Source organism: Apteryx mantelli, chromosome 5, assembly GCF_036417845.1.
Source record: "Apteryx mantelli isolate bAptMan1 chromosome 5, bAptMan1.hap1, whole genome shotgun sequence".
Classification (NCBI taxonomy): Eukaryota; Metazoa; Chordata; class Aves; order Apterygiformes; family Apterygidae; genus Apteryx; species Apteryx mantelli.
The window spans coordinates 78,317,077-78,334,337 of NC_089982.1; the positions used below are offsets into that span (position 1 = coordinate 78,317,077).

Below are 17,261 nucleotides of genomic sequence, written 5' to 3' on the forward strand. Positions count from 1 at the left end.
GGACAGGCCAAAGCGGTGCTGAGGGGGCCTCGGGTGCTGCCGAGGAGCCAGGGTTGCGAGCCCAAGGGGGAGGGCGGGTATGGCAGCTGAGGGAAGGAGATGTGGTCGCGAAGGCCGGCCAGCGGCCCAGCCCCGGGGCGGCCTGCGAGCGGGGCCCTCGCGCTGCTCCCGCCCTCAGCAACGGCCGCGCCGCGCGCTGAAGCGTCTCGGCGGGCGGGAAGGGGAGGGCTGCCGCCCTCCGAGGAGAGGGGCGGGGCCTGGCCTCTCAGAGCTGTTCCTCCCGGCTTCGGGGCTCGCCGGCCGCCCCGGTCCTTCTTCTCGGTCCCGTACGGCCGAGGCGAGTCTTGGAGAAGTTAGGGCAGCGCGTGAGGAGCAACAAGCTGGAGCCGACGGAGAACCTTCCACATGGTGAGGCTACGCCATCTTGCGATACGGCAGAAAAAAACATGGCGGGCGCCATTTTGCATCTGAGCGAGACACGAGAAGAGCCTTAGTGTTTTTCTCCGCCGGGGCGCCGCCATTTTAGATTACGGAAGAATCTCCGCCTTCCCTAGAGCGAGGTTCCCTCGTAGGGCGCCGCCATTTTGGGTTACGAACAAGACGGCGACCCGCAGGGGTCCTCACCCCCCCCTTCCTCCCTTTAGGTGTCTTCATAAAATGCCCGTGGAGAATCCCCTCTTTTTTCGCCCCGCTCCCAAGATGGCGTCGATGCGGGAGAGCGACACTGGCCTGTGGTTGCACAACAAACTGGGCTCCACAGACGAGCTGTGGGCGCCGCCGAGCATTGCCTCGCTGCTCACGGCTTCGGTGATCGACAACATCCGCCTCTGTTTCCACGGCCTCTCCTCGGCCGTCAAGCTCAAGCTGCTCCTGGGGATGCTGCACCTGCCCCGCCGGGCGGTGGATGAGGTGAGGGCGGCGGGCAGGACGTTGCGCGGGAAGCTTAACCGAAACGGAGCGTGTGTGTGGCGGGGGGTGAGGGGAGAAGGGGGGCACCACCTCGCCCCCCCCCCTTTAAATGGAGTCTGTGGAGCCCCCTCCCCTCCCCCGCGGCGGGCCGTTAGCGCGGGCCGCGCCGGCCGTGAGGGGGAGCCGAGCCGCGGCCGCTTCCCGGCGGCGGGTGGGAAATAATTAGCGCCTTCCCCACGGACATCCCCGCTCCGCCCTGGCAGCTGGGTTTTTTTGTTTTGTTTTATTTTTTGTTCCCCCCTCCGTAGTGCAGTCCGTTGAGGCCCCGCTCGGAGGTTCGGGCCCTCGGCGTGAGGAAAAGTGCTCGGATCCTCCCTGAGGCGGGAGCGGAGCGGCAGCGCTGCTGCTGCTCCTCTTCCTGCTCCGGGGGGAGCCTGGCTGACGCTAGACTTCGAAAGCAGGGCTTGGGTTTCAACCTGAAACCTCTCTTACGTGTCCAAGCGGACTTGCAGCTGTAGGACTATATTTTGCTAGAGTTTGAGGACTTTTGGTGCATCTTGGGAGGGGGGAAAGGGCTTCTCTGAGCTAATGCTTGCTCTAAGTTTAGGCCATAGAGGTAAGATTGGCTGCCAACAATAATGTGGATAAGATCTCATTTGTTCTCTTTAATACTGCCAGCTGTGTAGATGTCCCGAGTTGAATATCTCAGATTTAGGAAGGACAGCAGCAAGTGCTGAAACTTTGGGAATGGAAGATCTGGGGTTTGTACTGAACAGTGTTTTCCCCATCTTCTTGTAGTCAGGATTTGCTGGAGAAATTTGCCACTTTTTTTTGCTTCCTCTTACCCTTCTGGGAAGTACTAGTTCTTTCCTTTACTGTCCTTTCCCCAGCTAATAATCTGCCTGGCTGGATTCTGATCCAACTTTGCAGGGAGTCAGCATAGATCCAGCAGAGTTTGTTCGCTTGGCTCTGGACCGTACGTCATCTGCAGCTGGCTTGTTCTTACCAGTAGGCAGCTACTGGTGGTTGGGGTAATAGTTGGAGAATGATTGGGAAACATTGAGTTTTTCCAGCCAGGTTGGAGGAACTCCTGTCCTTCTTCCAGCATGTATGGTGCTGGTTTCTGATAACAATTTTAGAGATAGTGAGTAGTTTGAGCCTCAGCTTTTTATGTGCAGTATCCTCAGTTGTGCTTGTAGCAGTCCCTTTCATGGATAGGGTGTGCTTACACCTAAAAGAAGTATATGCACAGTCTCCCCACACCCTATCTAGTATAATTTAGATTATTGTGCACTCTACTTCTGCTCACTAAGCTTAAAATGCAAAAGCATTGCTTCTCAGCAATAGTTTAGTGTATGCCAGGGTCTGTTTTGCCAGATATATCTGTATGGTTGTTACTCTGTTACACATGACTGCAGTTGCTTTTAAAAAGACACTTTTTGCTCAGCATATGTTTCCTCTGTTTTTTTAAAACATGTTTGTATCTTGTGCCTGTCCAGTGCACAAGCATTCTTATTTATGTGTCACAAATGCAATTTTGTTTTGTACAAACAAAATAACCAAGGCCGGAAAGGGGGGTGAGGAACTACCCCTAAGTTTCCCCGACCTCAGAGTATGCAAACTTCTTCTCGAGTAGTGTGAAAATCCAAATAGCTTGGAAGAAGAAGAGTCTTGCAATATTTGGTAAAAGCTAACAAACTAGTGGTGTTTTTAGGCCTAAGAGAAGGGAATTTTAAAAAGCTTAGGGACCTTCGTAAGTAACACTCAAATGCCAGCCCTGTGGTGAGGGAGCAGCAGTTCAAGTGAACTAAAATAATCGATTGAAATGCTGCACAAGTGTTCACTGGACTTATAATACACTTAATTTTTGTTTGTTTATTTTTTTAAGACTCATTCAAATTAAGGAAGATGGCAGCAGGCCACTTCACTTGATTCGTGCTTTTCTTAGTTGTGGAGATGAAGTGTATGGTGAAGAAGAGCAAGCTGGTTGCTGTGCCTTTTAATATGAAGTTAAAGTGATCAGCTGTGTTCCAAATATAAAAACTTTTACTACTCCTGCTGTAACAAAAATAGAATGTTGTGGGATTTTTCAGTTCTTTGGTAGAGTTTGTGAAGTCAGTCATAAATTCAGTCTTTTACCTGTAAACAGAGCATGCTTGGTCTAGAGCTAGGGTTTTACTATCTTTTCAGTGCTTTACAAAGTACCTGTAATTTATTTTAATTATTTCAGGGACATCTTTTTTTTTTTTTTTTTTTTAAATCCTTTTTCTCAATAAAGAAGTTATTAAATTAAAAAAAAACGATGAGGTAGAAACCCTTAACTTTGCTAATAGGTCTGATTTATTTCATTATAGACTGATTTCATTATAGACTTCCTCCTATAAATGATAAAAATTGCCAGTGTAACAAAACTGCTAACTAAAGGGAATGTCTTATCAGATATTCATCATCTTGTAGTGAATTTACTAAAATAAAGTTGTGTTTATGAAGGTTTGCTATGTAACTTGTTCTCATGGTTTGGGATACTCTAACTGGTATTGGATATTTGATGCATTTATTAACCATAAAGCTGCTAAGTGTTTTGTACTAGTGGTCAGTTCTGTATATACACACAGCGTGCGTGTGTGTGTGTTCTTCCCTCCCCCCCCCCCCACCCCATGCACTGTGCTCTGTATTTCTATACAGTATTCTCTGCACTGTATATTATACAGTGCTGGACATAGTCTTTTTGCTAGTGGAAGTACACCAATATAGGGTACCTGTGGCTGTCTGGAAATGAAATCCTTCAGTCAGAAATCACTTTGACTCTGTTACTGATCTCTGAAAACTATTTAACTTCACTGTGAAAGTACTTATGTTGGGAAAGTTGTATGTATATTTTTCCTGACTTGTCATATGCCAGCTGTATCAATTGTGTGTGAGAAGCACAGAGCTGGCATTTGAAAACTTAATAGTATTAGAACCTGTACTGCACCAGCTTTGTAAAGCTTTGTGAATCTTGATGGTGGATGCAGGATGTGTTACTGGTTTGCCATGTAACATGTTAAAAGATATTCATCTAGATAACAGGTTGTACTTAGTTGTTTTCTCTTCAAAAATCTTTTTTTTTTTTCCAGTTCTCTTTATGATAGCATTTAAACTGAGGGTTAGAATAACATGAAAACCTTTTTGGGGGCAGACATCTAAATAAAAAGTTATATGGGGTTCAGAAGTATGGTGGTATTTGCTTTAGAACGGATTTAATTGGCTGCTGGTCCTTCCTAAATCTCTGAGAAGATTTCAATCTAGACAAGTGAATCTTCAGTCAGTTCTCTTGAAAGCTCACTCTCTTAAGTGTTAGGTTTTTTCTAAAATGTAATATCCTGGTATTTTCAAACTACCTTTTTTTGTTGTTGTTGTTTGACACTGCAAATATTGTGTAGATACTAGTGACTTAATCCTCATAATACCCATGTGGAATAGGTAATGAACCTAATTTTTTTTTTTTTTTTAAATCATGCTATGAACCTCGTTACTGCTTGTTCGTTCCCTCTATCTAATAGGAATAATTGGATCTCGTTTTCTTTTTAACACTTAGGTGTATTTTGTAGACAGTTGTCAAAAATACCCTTTCCTGCTGCAGTTCTCTAGGTAGAATTTGCTAACTCTTGAATCTCCCTGCTCCCTTCCTGAGCCTTTTATCTGCTAAACCTTTTGTAGATGATCATGGTTATTTGAAATGATGCCTAAAGCTCACTGTAGTGCTGAGTAGAGTTTCAGGGGTAATTTGGCAGAACAGTTACTTCTGTTTACTTTGTGTATTATACTCTTGTTAACCTGATTCACAAAGGCAAGTGCAGTATTTTTGTGCCAGCATTTCATTTATTTGTTTAGGGTTAGACTATGATGTTATAATCAAGTCTGGAATGAGGACAGTGTGCTTCTGTGCTCTGAAATATTTTGAGAGGAAGATGCTGCCTATCCCTGGAGTGATGCACCTTCTTATTACTGCAGCTATGTTGAAGAGAGCAAAAGTCAAGACTGTTTCTTCCTGCTTGCTTATGTGAATAGGGAGCCTTCTATTCATACAAGTGGAAATTATGGAATACCAGTGCAAAGAAATAAGAGGGTGTACGATACTCCCCTTTCTCTCTGTTCAGAACAGGCTGCTATGTATCTTTCTGGCCACCATTTAATATTTTTCATTTTTCTGAGTATAATATGGTGCATTTAATGTTACTCTTGGCCACTTCTGCAGTTTTTCATGATTAAAATAGAAAGTATACACAACAGTGTATTTGATCCATCTTAGTTCTGTATCACATAAATAATAATACTGCATACTTTCCAATGTGCTTAATGTAATGCAAATGCTCTGTAGTAGTATAGATTCCTATTAAATATCACCTTCTTAGTGCACCCTGAAAGATGAGAATGTGATTAGGTTTATTAGCCAGCTGTGAATGCATTAGTATATGGGTTTAGTCATGTATATTAATTTAGGCATAATAGAAAGCAAATGAATGGGAATTCTTTGCAAGAAGTCTCATTGGAGCTATCGTTTTGTGTATTTCTAGTGATGTTTCCTTTTTCACGCCTTCCCATGGTGCTGTGCCTGTATTCTTCCTGCACGACCATTGTCAATCTGCCTTTGTCTCTGTTCCCAGACTTCTTCCATCCTGCCTGATCCTTTCTTGTTAAATGTTTCTAGTTGTGCCCTGTGCCTTATTGTGCCAGCAGGCTGAGAAAAACGCTTTAATATCCTTGAGCCTTAGACAAGAGAACTGCCAGAACATGTTGCATCAGATCTTGACATTCATGCTTAACAAGACTCTGGTTGGAGCTGATGGGACTCCAATTTACTGACCCAATGTTGCAATCTTACACAATTAAGAGCTTGGGATTATGGCTCTGAAAAGTAACAGTAAAATTGTATGTAGGATTTTGTGTTGTTTTGAGTTGCATTTCATGCATGCTCAAACCACAGATGAAATTTTTTTTTTTTCCAGCTGCCAGGTTTATAAATTCAACAGGGAACTGAGAGCATATGTATAAATTGCCTTATGAAGACAAACCTGAGCAAAAACTCAAATCCAGGCTTGTTCAATGCAAACCTGTGTTCAGGCATAGTCTTTGATTAGCTCCAAATGTGCGGTGAAGCATGCTTCACTTGACTGTGTATGACAGTGACTGTTCCTTCGCCATCTTCCATGAGGACTTGTGATAATATTACTTGTTCAGCGTTGGGCAAGCAAGTTGCTCCTTCCTTGAAGGAACCAAAATCATGTGAAGCCATGGGTTGTGGGGATAAGAAGGTTGCCTGAGCTTTGACTGCCCTCAAAGCAGTGTCAATATAACTTGCCCAGACAAGAACTCTGTAGGAATATACATGATATAGGCATTTTGTGAACTTTTGGTGCAAATGTGAGTTTTGTGGAGCAGATATGATGGGTAAATGGGAAGGATACAGAAGATATTTTTCTTCCAGTTGTTGTTTTTCTGAATTTGTTTTGATGGGGGGGGGGGGGAAGAATTCTGTACATTTGTCTGGACTGGTAGTGTCCAGATAAAAGCTGGTGTAAGTTTCATCAGCTTTTATTAGATGTTATTTTAAATTTTCAGGTATTTTGTGTAAATCTGTTCTGTAATTTCTATAGAATAGATAGGAGAACGTAGAACTCTAGATAGTATTCATACTGCCCTCTTGCACTGCAGTAGAAGCAACTTGTGACGGGCAGTTTAGGCATAGATTTGTCCATATCTCTGTTCTGTGTGGAATCTGGGTTCTCTTACCTTTTCCGAGAAAGAAATGAGTGATGGAGGACAAAAAAGATTAGAAACTCTTAGAAATTGATTCTCTCTGTTGCGTGTTGGTTAAATTTGATGACAAGTTAAAACTGTGTGTGGTCGTGGTTATGTAGTTACTGTAATCCAAAATAAATCAATAATGCCACTGCAAATGTCACTTGACTCTTGTGTTTCTTCTTTCTGCTTCCACTCCTGTCCTTATTCTAGCTTTTGTGTCACTGCAGTGACCACAGCAAGGGTCTGATCTGGCTGGAACCTATTGGGAGATGCTAGTTTTCAATCAGATGAACTGATCTGGTTCCTTTTGTGAGTGTACAAACATGAGCACTAAAAGGAGCAATGCTAAATGACAAGCTGCTCCTCTAGCAAGCACAGTTTTATACCTGACTAAAGTGACAGGGCAATAACATCTGTGTGTGGGTGAATGGAATTGAGAAATGTCAATGTTTATCTGAGTTAGAATGGCGAGGTCTAAAAGTGCTTCAGAAAGAGATAGCAGAAATTCAACTTTTGTCTCTAAAAAGAATTGTGTGAGTAGAGTTAGCTTTTTAAATTATGCTCATATAAGAAAAAGCCAGTTCTAAATAAAGGGAAAGAAATATAGCATAAGATCGATCTTTTGTTTTTTTTCCACTGTGTTTGGAAACCTCTAGACATTGTAAATTATGCCATATGTGCCACAATATGTAAGCACAATGGGATGTGAGAAGGCAGAATTCAAGTATTTTTCTTGCTTATGGTCTTTAATGCTAATATTGAATAGATGGAATATGTCTAAATACTTGCCACGAAATTTTATTCTGTTGTGTTTTGTGGCTTGACAGGCACATGTTAGATCTTGAACATCTTAGTTTCATGAAACTAATAGTTTTAATGCTTACATAAGCTTTCTTAAAAAAAAGCGTTTGGTTTTTATTTCAGGGTTTGGCTACATATGAATGAAATAAAATAACTAATTTAAGAAATCATAACTCACTGTGTGAAATCAGTTGACTGTAGCTGCAATTTCATTTTTAGTGCCAAGAGCAGGCATGTTGATCAGTAATTCAAAAAATCACTGTGACAAATGTCATTTTGTTAATCTTATGTATTATTTACCCCTTTTTAAGATAGATGCTTAACTTAAATGGTTTTTTCTCACTATAAAAGCTTTGAACAGATGGAAAAATCTTGTTACTTGTGGCATATTAGAGGGCTGAGTGTACTTCTGTAATGAGTAGATTTTTCCAAATGATATAGTTTGATTCAACATGAAACAATTTATTTCAGTCTAAGTTTAACTAAAATTTTGAGAACTTATTGTATGTTCACATGATGTAAATATGGTCTGTCTGCTGTTTTATTCTGTAGCCCAGTAAGGGACATGTCTTCATTTAGATTCCCATTCTAAATAACTTTTATTTTGTTCGAATATCCTAATCGCTGAATATAAAGTTGGGATACACTGGGAGTGTAAGCAAGGTGTAGAACGTAAGGAGACACTTCTGCAAGAACCTGACTGTTTGCGCAAAAAAAAAAAAAAAGGTTCAATACTAAAACAAAACCAAGTTGCCAAAAACTCTAAACAAATTTGGTTTAGATTGACCTAAGGCAGTATAAAAAAAACTATCCTGGTTCATTCTTTGCCTAGTTCTAGAGTTAATGTATAACTGTGGAAGCAGTCTCCCTCTTCCCTTCCCTGCTAGTAAAATATTGTGCATGTTTGTGCTGGTGTCTTTAAAAAAAAAAAAAAAAGTTTCCAACTACAACCTGTTTAAAACTGTTTCCAATTGGCTGATTTTCTTTTTCTTTTTTTGTTAGATGAAAGGGGCACTGACTGAAATTATCCAGCTCGCTACCTTGGATTCAGACCCCTGGGTCTTAATGGTAGCTGATATTTTAAAATCCTTTCCAGATACTGGCTCCCTTAACCTTGATCTTGAAGAACAGAATCCCAATGTTCAAGATATTTTAGGAGAGCTTAGAGAAAAAGGTAAGCCTTTTCTGTTGTTGGAAATTACAGAAATATGATACTACTTTGTAGCCTGTTTTTTCACAGCCAGTCTTACCATTTTAACAGTATCAATATTAGAACAAGCAGTAAGGCCATGTCTTGCCTACCACAGTTCGTAACCTGGCATGCTGATGGCGTATCATGGGACTGTAAACTGAGATATTTGACGAATGGTAACCTCTTAATTTATCTTCTCATGAATCATCAGAACTTGCATGTCAGGTATTATCCTAAATATTTATGAAAGGCAACACACAAGTTAGTGTGGCTTTAATAGCATTGTAGACAGGCTGTGTGCACGCTGACGGGTAATAACTGAGTTACTGCAGCTTAATAAAGTTGAGGTGTTTTTTGCATGTACTGCTGTGTCTTGAACGTTGTGGTACTAGAGAAGACAGTAAGGGTATGTTTCTCCAGTGCCTCGTGTGGACAGCCTTGTTCGTGTGGAGGTGCCACCCACTGTGTTGTGCGGATGGGTGCCTCTGTTTGCTGGAAGTCTTCCTCTGGCCAACGAGTGATAGGAGTTGGCAGGGAAAACTGGACATGAGAGCTCTGTCGCTGATGTCCAACTAACTGTGGAGTGCCTAGGAGTCAAAAATATTGGCTCAGACACTTGCACAGTTGCTGCTTCAAACAGTGTAGTAAATAATGATGCAAAACCCGCTCCTACTACAATGGAATTGATTTAGCAGATTGCCTAGAAAAAACCCTGAGGCATCAATGGACAGAAATGATCTTGGAGTCGGTTTGCAGTAGACCAATAATAGAACGGCTTAGAGGTGAAGCATATTGTTCTCTTACTTTGGACTTCTGTTCGGTAGTTTCCTTCTTATGTGCAAGTTTTATGGAATCTGAGAATTTCATCTTTTTTATCTTTTTCTCCTCTTTGAAAATAATAACATGTATTTGATTCCTGTAATTCGACTAGGTGTAATTAACATGGAACTTGGTGTTTAAGGAAAAAAAAAATCTTTGATTTCTTCCCTATTTTAGTTAATCCTAATAATTAAAATTAAATTACTTGCTTGGTGTTTAAACAGAGACTCAAACTTTAAAACAGCTATACAGTCTAGTTTTAAAATGTTTTATAATCAGCTATCAAAGAGTTGCTTATACCCATGTGTACTGTGTTAACTCTTTGTGCAGTAAGTGAATGTGAAACATCAGCTATGTTGCCGTTGGAATGCCAGTACTTAAACAAAAATGCCTTGACAACACTAGCTGGGCCACTTACTCCCCCAGTGAAACACTTTCAGCTGAAAAGGAAACCTAAAAGTGCTACTCTCCGAGCTGAACTCTTGCAAAAGTGTAAGTAGTATTATACCTAGTTGATAAGGTTGGGTAACAGATTAGATTGCAAAAGGAAAACTTATATTCCGCTGTTTTCTCCAGGATACAGGAATATACATTATAATTTTCTGTTATAAGGGCTTTGTTGACTGATTTCCCCCTCCCTCCCCCTCTTGATACACAGTTGTGTGGAGGAGCAGGTGAGAGTCATTCTGGCCATGATTACATTAAAATGCTAATCTTGATTTAAATGCTGTCCAGATTTCAAGGCATATAGAAAGCTCTATCTTTTTAAAGCATGGGTAGTTTCTCTTGTGTCACAGTCAGTGTTTAACAGTCAGTTGGGAAGACTTATGAGAGAAAGCTTTGGTTAAAGCTCTTGCAAAAAAACTGAAATGAGAACCTGGTTTTATTTTACTATATGTTTTTGTAACAGGGAACAAGAGCTGCTAATTCATGCTTTCTTTTGCTCAGTATGGCTATAGAGGGTGAAAGCCAAGAGGGTTTTCACTAACAAAGGGAAAATATGATATGCACATGTAAATTGGTGGCTGCATTAACTGAGTGATCTTAAAATACTTTGTGCCTGTTGTTCTGTTGCAGCAGCTTGCTTCTTTCTTGCTTGTGACTTGACTAGTTAATATGAGGCCTGTAGCTTTTTATATTTTATGAAGTTTTCTTTAATTGTTCCTTTTTTTTCTGTGATAAATTGCCTACTTTGATAATTTTTTTTTTTTTTTAATTCAGGCTATTCTGTCAGTCATGTTGATTTTTCATTTTCCCCAAATACTGCATTTGCCAAGCTTAAATGACCTATTTTTAAATTAAAATGTATTTCTTATTTTGTGGCTATTCCCATCTTTTTCTGTATTAGTTAATTTTTTTTTTTAACATAAGCAGTGATGTATTGTATTTTTTCCAATGCAGGTTTTGTAATAACTAAAGCTCTTCTCTCTTTAGCAACAGAAACTGCACAGCAACTCAAGAAGACTGCAGGAGTGCCTTTTCATGCCAAAGGGAGGGGACTGGTCAAAAAAATAGATACAACAAGTATGACTCATTTGTATTACTTCCCTGAAAGTAAATCTGATAAAATAGCATAGTTGAAGAGTAAAACTACAAAGTCTGATTTTATAAAACTTAATTCCAATCAAAGGAAAGGATTTCTCCCCTTCTGCCTCCCCCACTCCCTGCTGCTATTTAAATGTTTCTGACATGTCTTGTCTAAAAGAACAAGAGGTTTTTCTTAATTGGCAAGTATGTCTGTCAGGCTAAAACATATGCAGCTAGATCATGCCTATAGACATTAGTAAGAGGTTAATTTTCATCACTCCAGGAATAACTCCTGACTAAGAGATCTTGCTCCAGAAAGAAACAGAGCGAGTGGATCACAGTAATCTGCTGTGGTCTTTTAAATACTGTGAAGTAGACTGAAAGTATTGTGTATCTGTAGAATTTCCATGTAGAGAAAGCATGTGGGGAGCAGAATACTATAATAAGTATAGTACAATGAATAACTTGTGCTTTCTTTAGAGGAGGCTAGTTTAGAAATAACAGTACAGATAAATAAATCTCTATCAAACAGTTTCAAACAAGTTAAGAGCCAGCCAGTCATTGTGATATTCTTAACTGCTTTCTAAAGGTTAAGTAACAAAGTATTTTAGTGGGACAGTATGACCGTTGCTGTTAAGGCTCATTAGTGGTTTCTACTAATGGATGTGACAAAGATGTATAAATGTTAATACTGAGTTGAAAAATTTATTTCACCTATTTACTGAAGTTCCTGAACTCTTTGAATTTTTTGAGTAAGTTTGTGACTGGGAACAAGAGAAGGGTTCAAAATTAGTAACATACTTTAAATCATTGCATAGCTGAATTTTTTCTGACCACCAAAATGATGCTGAGGTATAAAATTTGATGTGATTATTTACCATGGTGGCTAGAAGCTATGAAATATTTTGTGTAGATGCTATTTAACATGCATTGTTTTGAGCAGTGAAGTTTTTAGGCACATGTTCACACGTGAAATGCAAACAGTGCAGTTTTTATTAGAATTAAAATTTGTCCCAATGCAGAAAATGACTTGGCCCTTGGACTTGACCTTTAAAGCCAGAAGGTCTCTAGAAATATTACTTATATGGGACCAGTTGGGGTTTACATTGCTGTAAATATCTCAAGCTTAGACACCTTGGTCAGAGAGGATTGTCCAGTGCTGAAAATGTTTTCAGTATGATATTTAGAGGGATGCAGAGTATCTAACCTTGTTTTCTAGATTTGAAGGTATACAAGAATCTTGTTTGACCTTAAATGTAGATCTTCAAATTGCAGAGTGAAGATAAGATTGTCAGGAGGCTCAAAGGCCTGATAGATAATATAGTTGATATAGTTGTCTTCCTAATTTTTTTAGCAGCTGATGAAAGAATGCTGTTTTCAGTGTTTACATTAAGTGGGAGATAGAGGGTAACAGTCTAAAGTCAGGGGGAAAACTGCTTCTTATGGTGTAGCAGCTTCCACTGAGTAGTGAGGCAGCCATTTTTCTGTTTGCAATATAGAAACAAGTTGGATACTCCTCCTTGTGCAAACAACAGCTCCAGAATTTTAACCCCCTGTGTGAAGTGGTAATTTACCCTACCAGTGGGTTACAAAAGCCCTTATTCCCTCAGCCACAAGATAGCAGCACTAGCCAAATAGGATCTTTTTCTTCATCTGAGGTAGCAGCCGATCCACTAAAAAATTTAGAACTCTATCTCCATTTCTCCCAAATTCAAGGCACTGGATTTTCATTCCTTCTTATTTAAAAGGCTGGGAGTGGGGGATTTGGAAGCCTTGGAGGTAAAGATTTATGCCCTTATGTTCAGAGGCTCAAAGTGTAGTCATTCTTGTGGGGGAACCAGAAATTGAGATGTTAATGAGACCTATGCTATTTTTAATAAGGGCGGTGATTCAGTACACTTTGGAACAAGCTGGGGTGGCTACCCTGCAGCTTATGAACTGTCCAGGTGTGGCTCCCGTGACTGACTGGTAGCTAAAATATCTCTGTGTAGGAGCTATGCAGCATTCAGAGTTCCTGAACCTCAGCTGATGAGAATGTTTCCACCCTGGGTGCTCTGGAGGCTGTGGCAGTTCACCAGCCTCCCCATACTGTGGTAGAGTGGTGGCACCCCTGGTGAGGGGATCACTGTCGCCTTCTGCTATGAACTGCTGCCAGAGCCCTCCTGCCCTCTTAGCTCTGGGGTGTGTGCACTGCCATCTGGCTGTAGGCAGATTTTGGTTTGTGGTTCATAAAGGTAGGGAGGTTGGTTGTCCTGCAGAAACTTACCTTGTATCCGAACAATTTGTCCTCCACCAGTGCACTGTGAATCTTAGTTCTTCCATGCTATCCTTGACATGTCATCCATAAACGGATCTGATTCTGACCCCTTTCAGTCCCACTGCTGCCTATGGTATGTTGAGGCTCTTCAGTAAGCACAAATCACATGCTCGTTCGAAGGAAGGAAGCTAGCGGGAATGTTTGTGTTACTCAGTTATAGAAACTTTAACCAGCTGTACCCAAAATCTTTAATTAAAGTACAGTTTTACTGGGTAAATACATCTTAAAAGTTTGAGGAGTAACCTTGGTAGTAATCAGATTCAAAACATTCATGTCTAATACCTTTTTTATTTTGAATTTTATTTATTAAAGGTAAGGAAAGCATCAGTGTATGTGCAAAAAGTGTGTTTTGATAGTGGTGCATCTCTCTTGATTACTTAGTTTAAAATGTATTTGAAAATACTTAAGGCATACAGCTGTATAATAAAAATTACTTAACCTTTGGGGCTGTGAGCATTAACCTAGGAAGTTCCTTTAGTCCTTGTTTGAAGGGTAAAACCCAATCTGACCTTTGAAGAACATTTATTATATTCTTAAAGTTCCACATAAGAAACTTAGGAAGTTGAAGGGAGGGAAAGACAGGAAAGAGCCTAAGAGACCTCCTTAATGTTCTTTGTAAATAAGTATACATATATTACAGTTGTTGCTTTTTGATCTTCCTTAAGCACCACTCAAAGGAATACCAAAACAAGCTCCATTCAGAAGTACTTCAGCACCTAGTGTATTTAGTCCTTCTGGAAACAGAACTCCTATTCCTCCTTCAAGAACACCTCTGCGTAAAGAAAGAGGAGTAAAGGTAGGTGAACTCTTTCTTAGTCTCTTGCATTCTTGCGCAGCTCAGCTCTTCTCCCTGATCTACAGTGAATTTATGTTGCTATTTGAATCAGGTATCAATATATTAAGAAAAAAATTAAGGACAATACTTAGATACTAACTGCTACCTAAGTTCAATAATGGTTATTAAGATTTCCGCTCTCTCTCTTTCTAGCTTCTAGATATCTCTGAGCTGGACATGGTAGGTGCTGGCCGTGAAGCTAAAAGAAGAAGAAAGACTTTAGGTTGGTATAGAATGCTACTTATAAAGGCTGTTGATGTACCCTGCAAACTGGATCTAGGTTTATAACATCATTTTATTCTCCATATAAAACTGTCATCTTCAGCTAAGTTAAAAACAAAAAAAAAGGCACCCCAAACAAACCCCCCCAAAACAAAATACCACAACTTTAAGGGAGGAGTTCCACTCCCCCCCCACCCCCATTGTTACTAGTGATACTGCCACTTGCCTTGGGAATAACTTGACTCAGTAGCATAAGAGGTTTGAACTGGCCATTTGCACTTTGGATAACAAAGATAAGTGTGAGATTAGCTTCAATACTAAAATTGTTCTGAGATATTTTGGTATGCTTATTTCTACTGGTTGAGTAGCCAAGTAAATGAATTTAAAGTCACTTTGGAAAAATTATCTATAGTTCTCTCCAAAATTTAGGTTGAAAGATCTTAACAAGTGAATAATACCTTCTATACTTCTTTTAATTCAAGCAACAGTACAGTGCTCTATTTAAGTGTATCAGGAAGCTGCACTAGGCAGTATATTTATCCCAAACCAGCCTTTTTAACAAAAATTGAATATCATCTCAGAACAAAATCATAATTGTAATTAAATATTTTTGCTTGATTTCTCCCCCCCCCTTTTTTTTGGTACTTTCTAGTATCACAAAATTAGCCAGTACTGTCTGATACTTAGTTATTGTATCTTGATGAGTGTATATTTTTTGTGGTTCATTTTATCATTAGGTTGATTATATTTAAAAAATTATATGAAAATCAGTGTATCCGCTAACCTTTCAAGTTACACTTCTTAAGTATATTAGCAGACTTTGAAATATGTGGGGTTTATAGCTTTGTTTAAAGTAATTCTGATTCAATAATTAGGAAAGCTTCCTTGAGCTGACTTCTGTTTTTATCCATAGATACAGAAGTTGTGGAAAAGCAAGCCAAAGAAGAAACGGTGGTAGAAAATGCTACTCCAGATTATGCTGCTGGCCTTGTGTCTACACAGGTAAGAAACCATGAGATGAGAAACCATGTTATACTTAATTCTAAACACTGTAATGATATGTTTTATTCTAAATTGTTGAAACATGCCTCTTAATGTAAAAATCCTAATTATTCCAAAATTCCATTTTACATTTTCACTAAGCTAGATAAAAAGTTCAATGCAGGATGAAGGTAAGGTGTTTTATTGTTTTCTTGTTGCTGTTTTTCTAGGAAAATAAGTTAGTGATGGAGTATTTTTGTAACTGAAGACTGCTTTCTCTTATCAGAGATACAAGTTAGTAATGTTCTCTGAAACTAGACAGATGGTCGTTTTGAAGAGTTCTGCTCTGTCTGTGTCTCCTTAGTGACTGAAATTGCTTTCTGTGTCCTTATTTCTGACATTGTTGCTGTCGTTAGGACTGTCTATTAGTCCTGGAAACTTTTTCAACTGGAGTGGTTAAAGGCATATGGGTCATGGTGGCCTCATCTTCTCAGTAATCTGATTGCAAGACGGTACAACTGTTTCTGTCTTGTAACCTTTAGAAAAAGTGTTTGCTTGCTTTATTTTCAATGCATGGATCTGAGTTTGTATTTAAACAAGTTATTCCTTGAAGCCTGATAACCTTCTCTCCTTCCCTTTCCTCATCTGCTTCTCTTTCCTTTCCCCTTTCCTCTGTCCACCTGTATAAAGGTCTGAAATAGGCAAAGTTAAGTCTTTCTGATTTACGATTATTGTGTTGCACGGTAATAAATAATAGAACCCCTTATGCTTAAGCTTTGTGTATATTTTGTTTGTATCCAAAATGTTCTTAAAGTACACTCAAACAGCAAGAGGTGGTCCAAGGACAGCGTGTTTCCCAGGTACATCTATGCAGATACCTTTTGGCGCTCCCTGTTGAACCATTATGTTGTTCTAAGCTCAGAAGTACAACCGTTAACACTACTCCTTTGTCACTGTGATGGAGGGGCACTAAGGAATGAGAATGCCCAAGGAAGGCAGAGGCATTGTTACTGACTCTAGGTGTCCACTCCCAAGTCCCAGCTTCACAGACTAAACACTGAGTCTTATCCAAGCACCATCTAGGAGAAATGTACACTTCATAGAGAAGTGCTTGCTGGATGAGGAAGCTTTGTTTGCAGCTATTCAAATAGCAGATCTCCCTGATATCCTAAATAGGAAACCTGGATGGCACATACTGACAGCAGCATCTCTGAGGAGGTCTGCGGTTTAGATACAGCTGTTGAGCTTGTGCTGTTGAACAATTGAGCAAAAATAAAAAGACCTTGCTATGAATCATTGAGCTGATTAGGAGCACATAAGGTGGTAGATATGGACTGCCTTCTCAGCTGTATCAGGGGAGCACAAGTTAGCCAGTAGTGCAGCTTTAGAGTAGATCCTCAGGGTGAAACAATTGATGGTGAAGACCAAACATCCAAACTGTATTCTTTTGACAGTTTTTACTTTGGACTTGGTTCTGTCTGATCCATCGGTCCGCTTGGGTGAACAACTGTTAGTAGTTGGAGTGCATGTCTCATTTATTTTAATCTGAAAGAGTTCTAGTTTGCATGCTTAAGACCGTTCTGTGTTGCAAACAAGTGCAGTCAGTGGAGACAATGAGGACAGTCGCTTCAAAAGTACATTCCTGATTCAAAATTGGCCTAGTTGGAGGGGGACACCCTAGTGAAGCAGTGTCGTTTCAATGAGGAGCACTTGTCTGTGCCCAGGAGAGATAGCTAAGTATGTATGCAGCCAAGTGCGAAAGAAACCTTTGAAATTTATATCTTCTGGTTTAAGAAGAGAGCCCATATGCTAATATCTTTCTCTGTGATTGTCTTCATTTTTTTAGCTTGTAGCTTCTCCTCACTGAGGGGAGC

The 17,261-nt window shown here is 39.9% G+C and overlaps 1 protein-coding gene across 2 annotated transcripts in view; it reads left to right on the top strand.

Moving 5' to 3' along the window:
* Window positions 1-652: 652 nt before the first annotated feature.
* NELFA (negative elongation factor complex member A) overlaps window positions 653-17,261 on the top strand; it is a 33,484-nt gene continuing 16,875 nt past the window's right edge. For both annotated transcript variants that reach the window (XR_010884471.1, XM_013960098.2), the window contains exons 1-7: window positions 653-909; window positions 8,497-8,668; window positions 9,836-9,997; window positions 10,940-11,029; window positions 14,015-14,145; window positions 14,338-14,407; window positions 15,320-15,408. Coding sequence is in view for 1 of the 2 variants with exons in the window: in XM_013960098.2 (XP_013815552.1) it covers window positions 658-909; window positions 8,497-8,668; window positions 9,836-9,997; window positions 10,940-11,029; window positions 14,015-14,145; window positions 14,338-14,407; window positions 15,320-15,408 (966 nt within the window). In the remaining variant the exon portion in view is untranslated. The remainder of the gene's footprint in view (window positions 910-8,496; window positions 8,669-9,835; window positions 9,998-10,939; window positions 11,030-14,014; window positions 14,146-14,337; window positions 14,408-15,319; window positions 15,409-17,261) is intronic.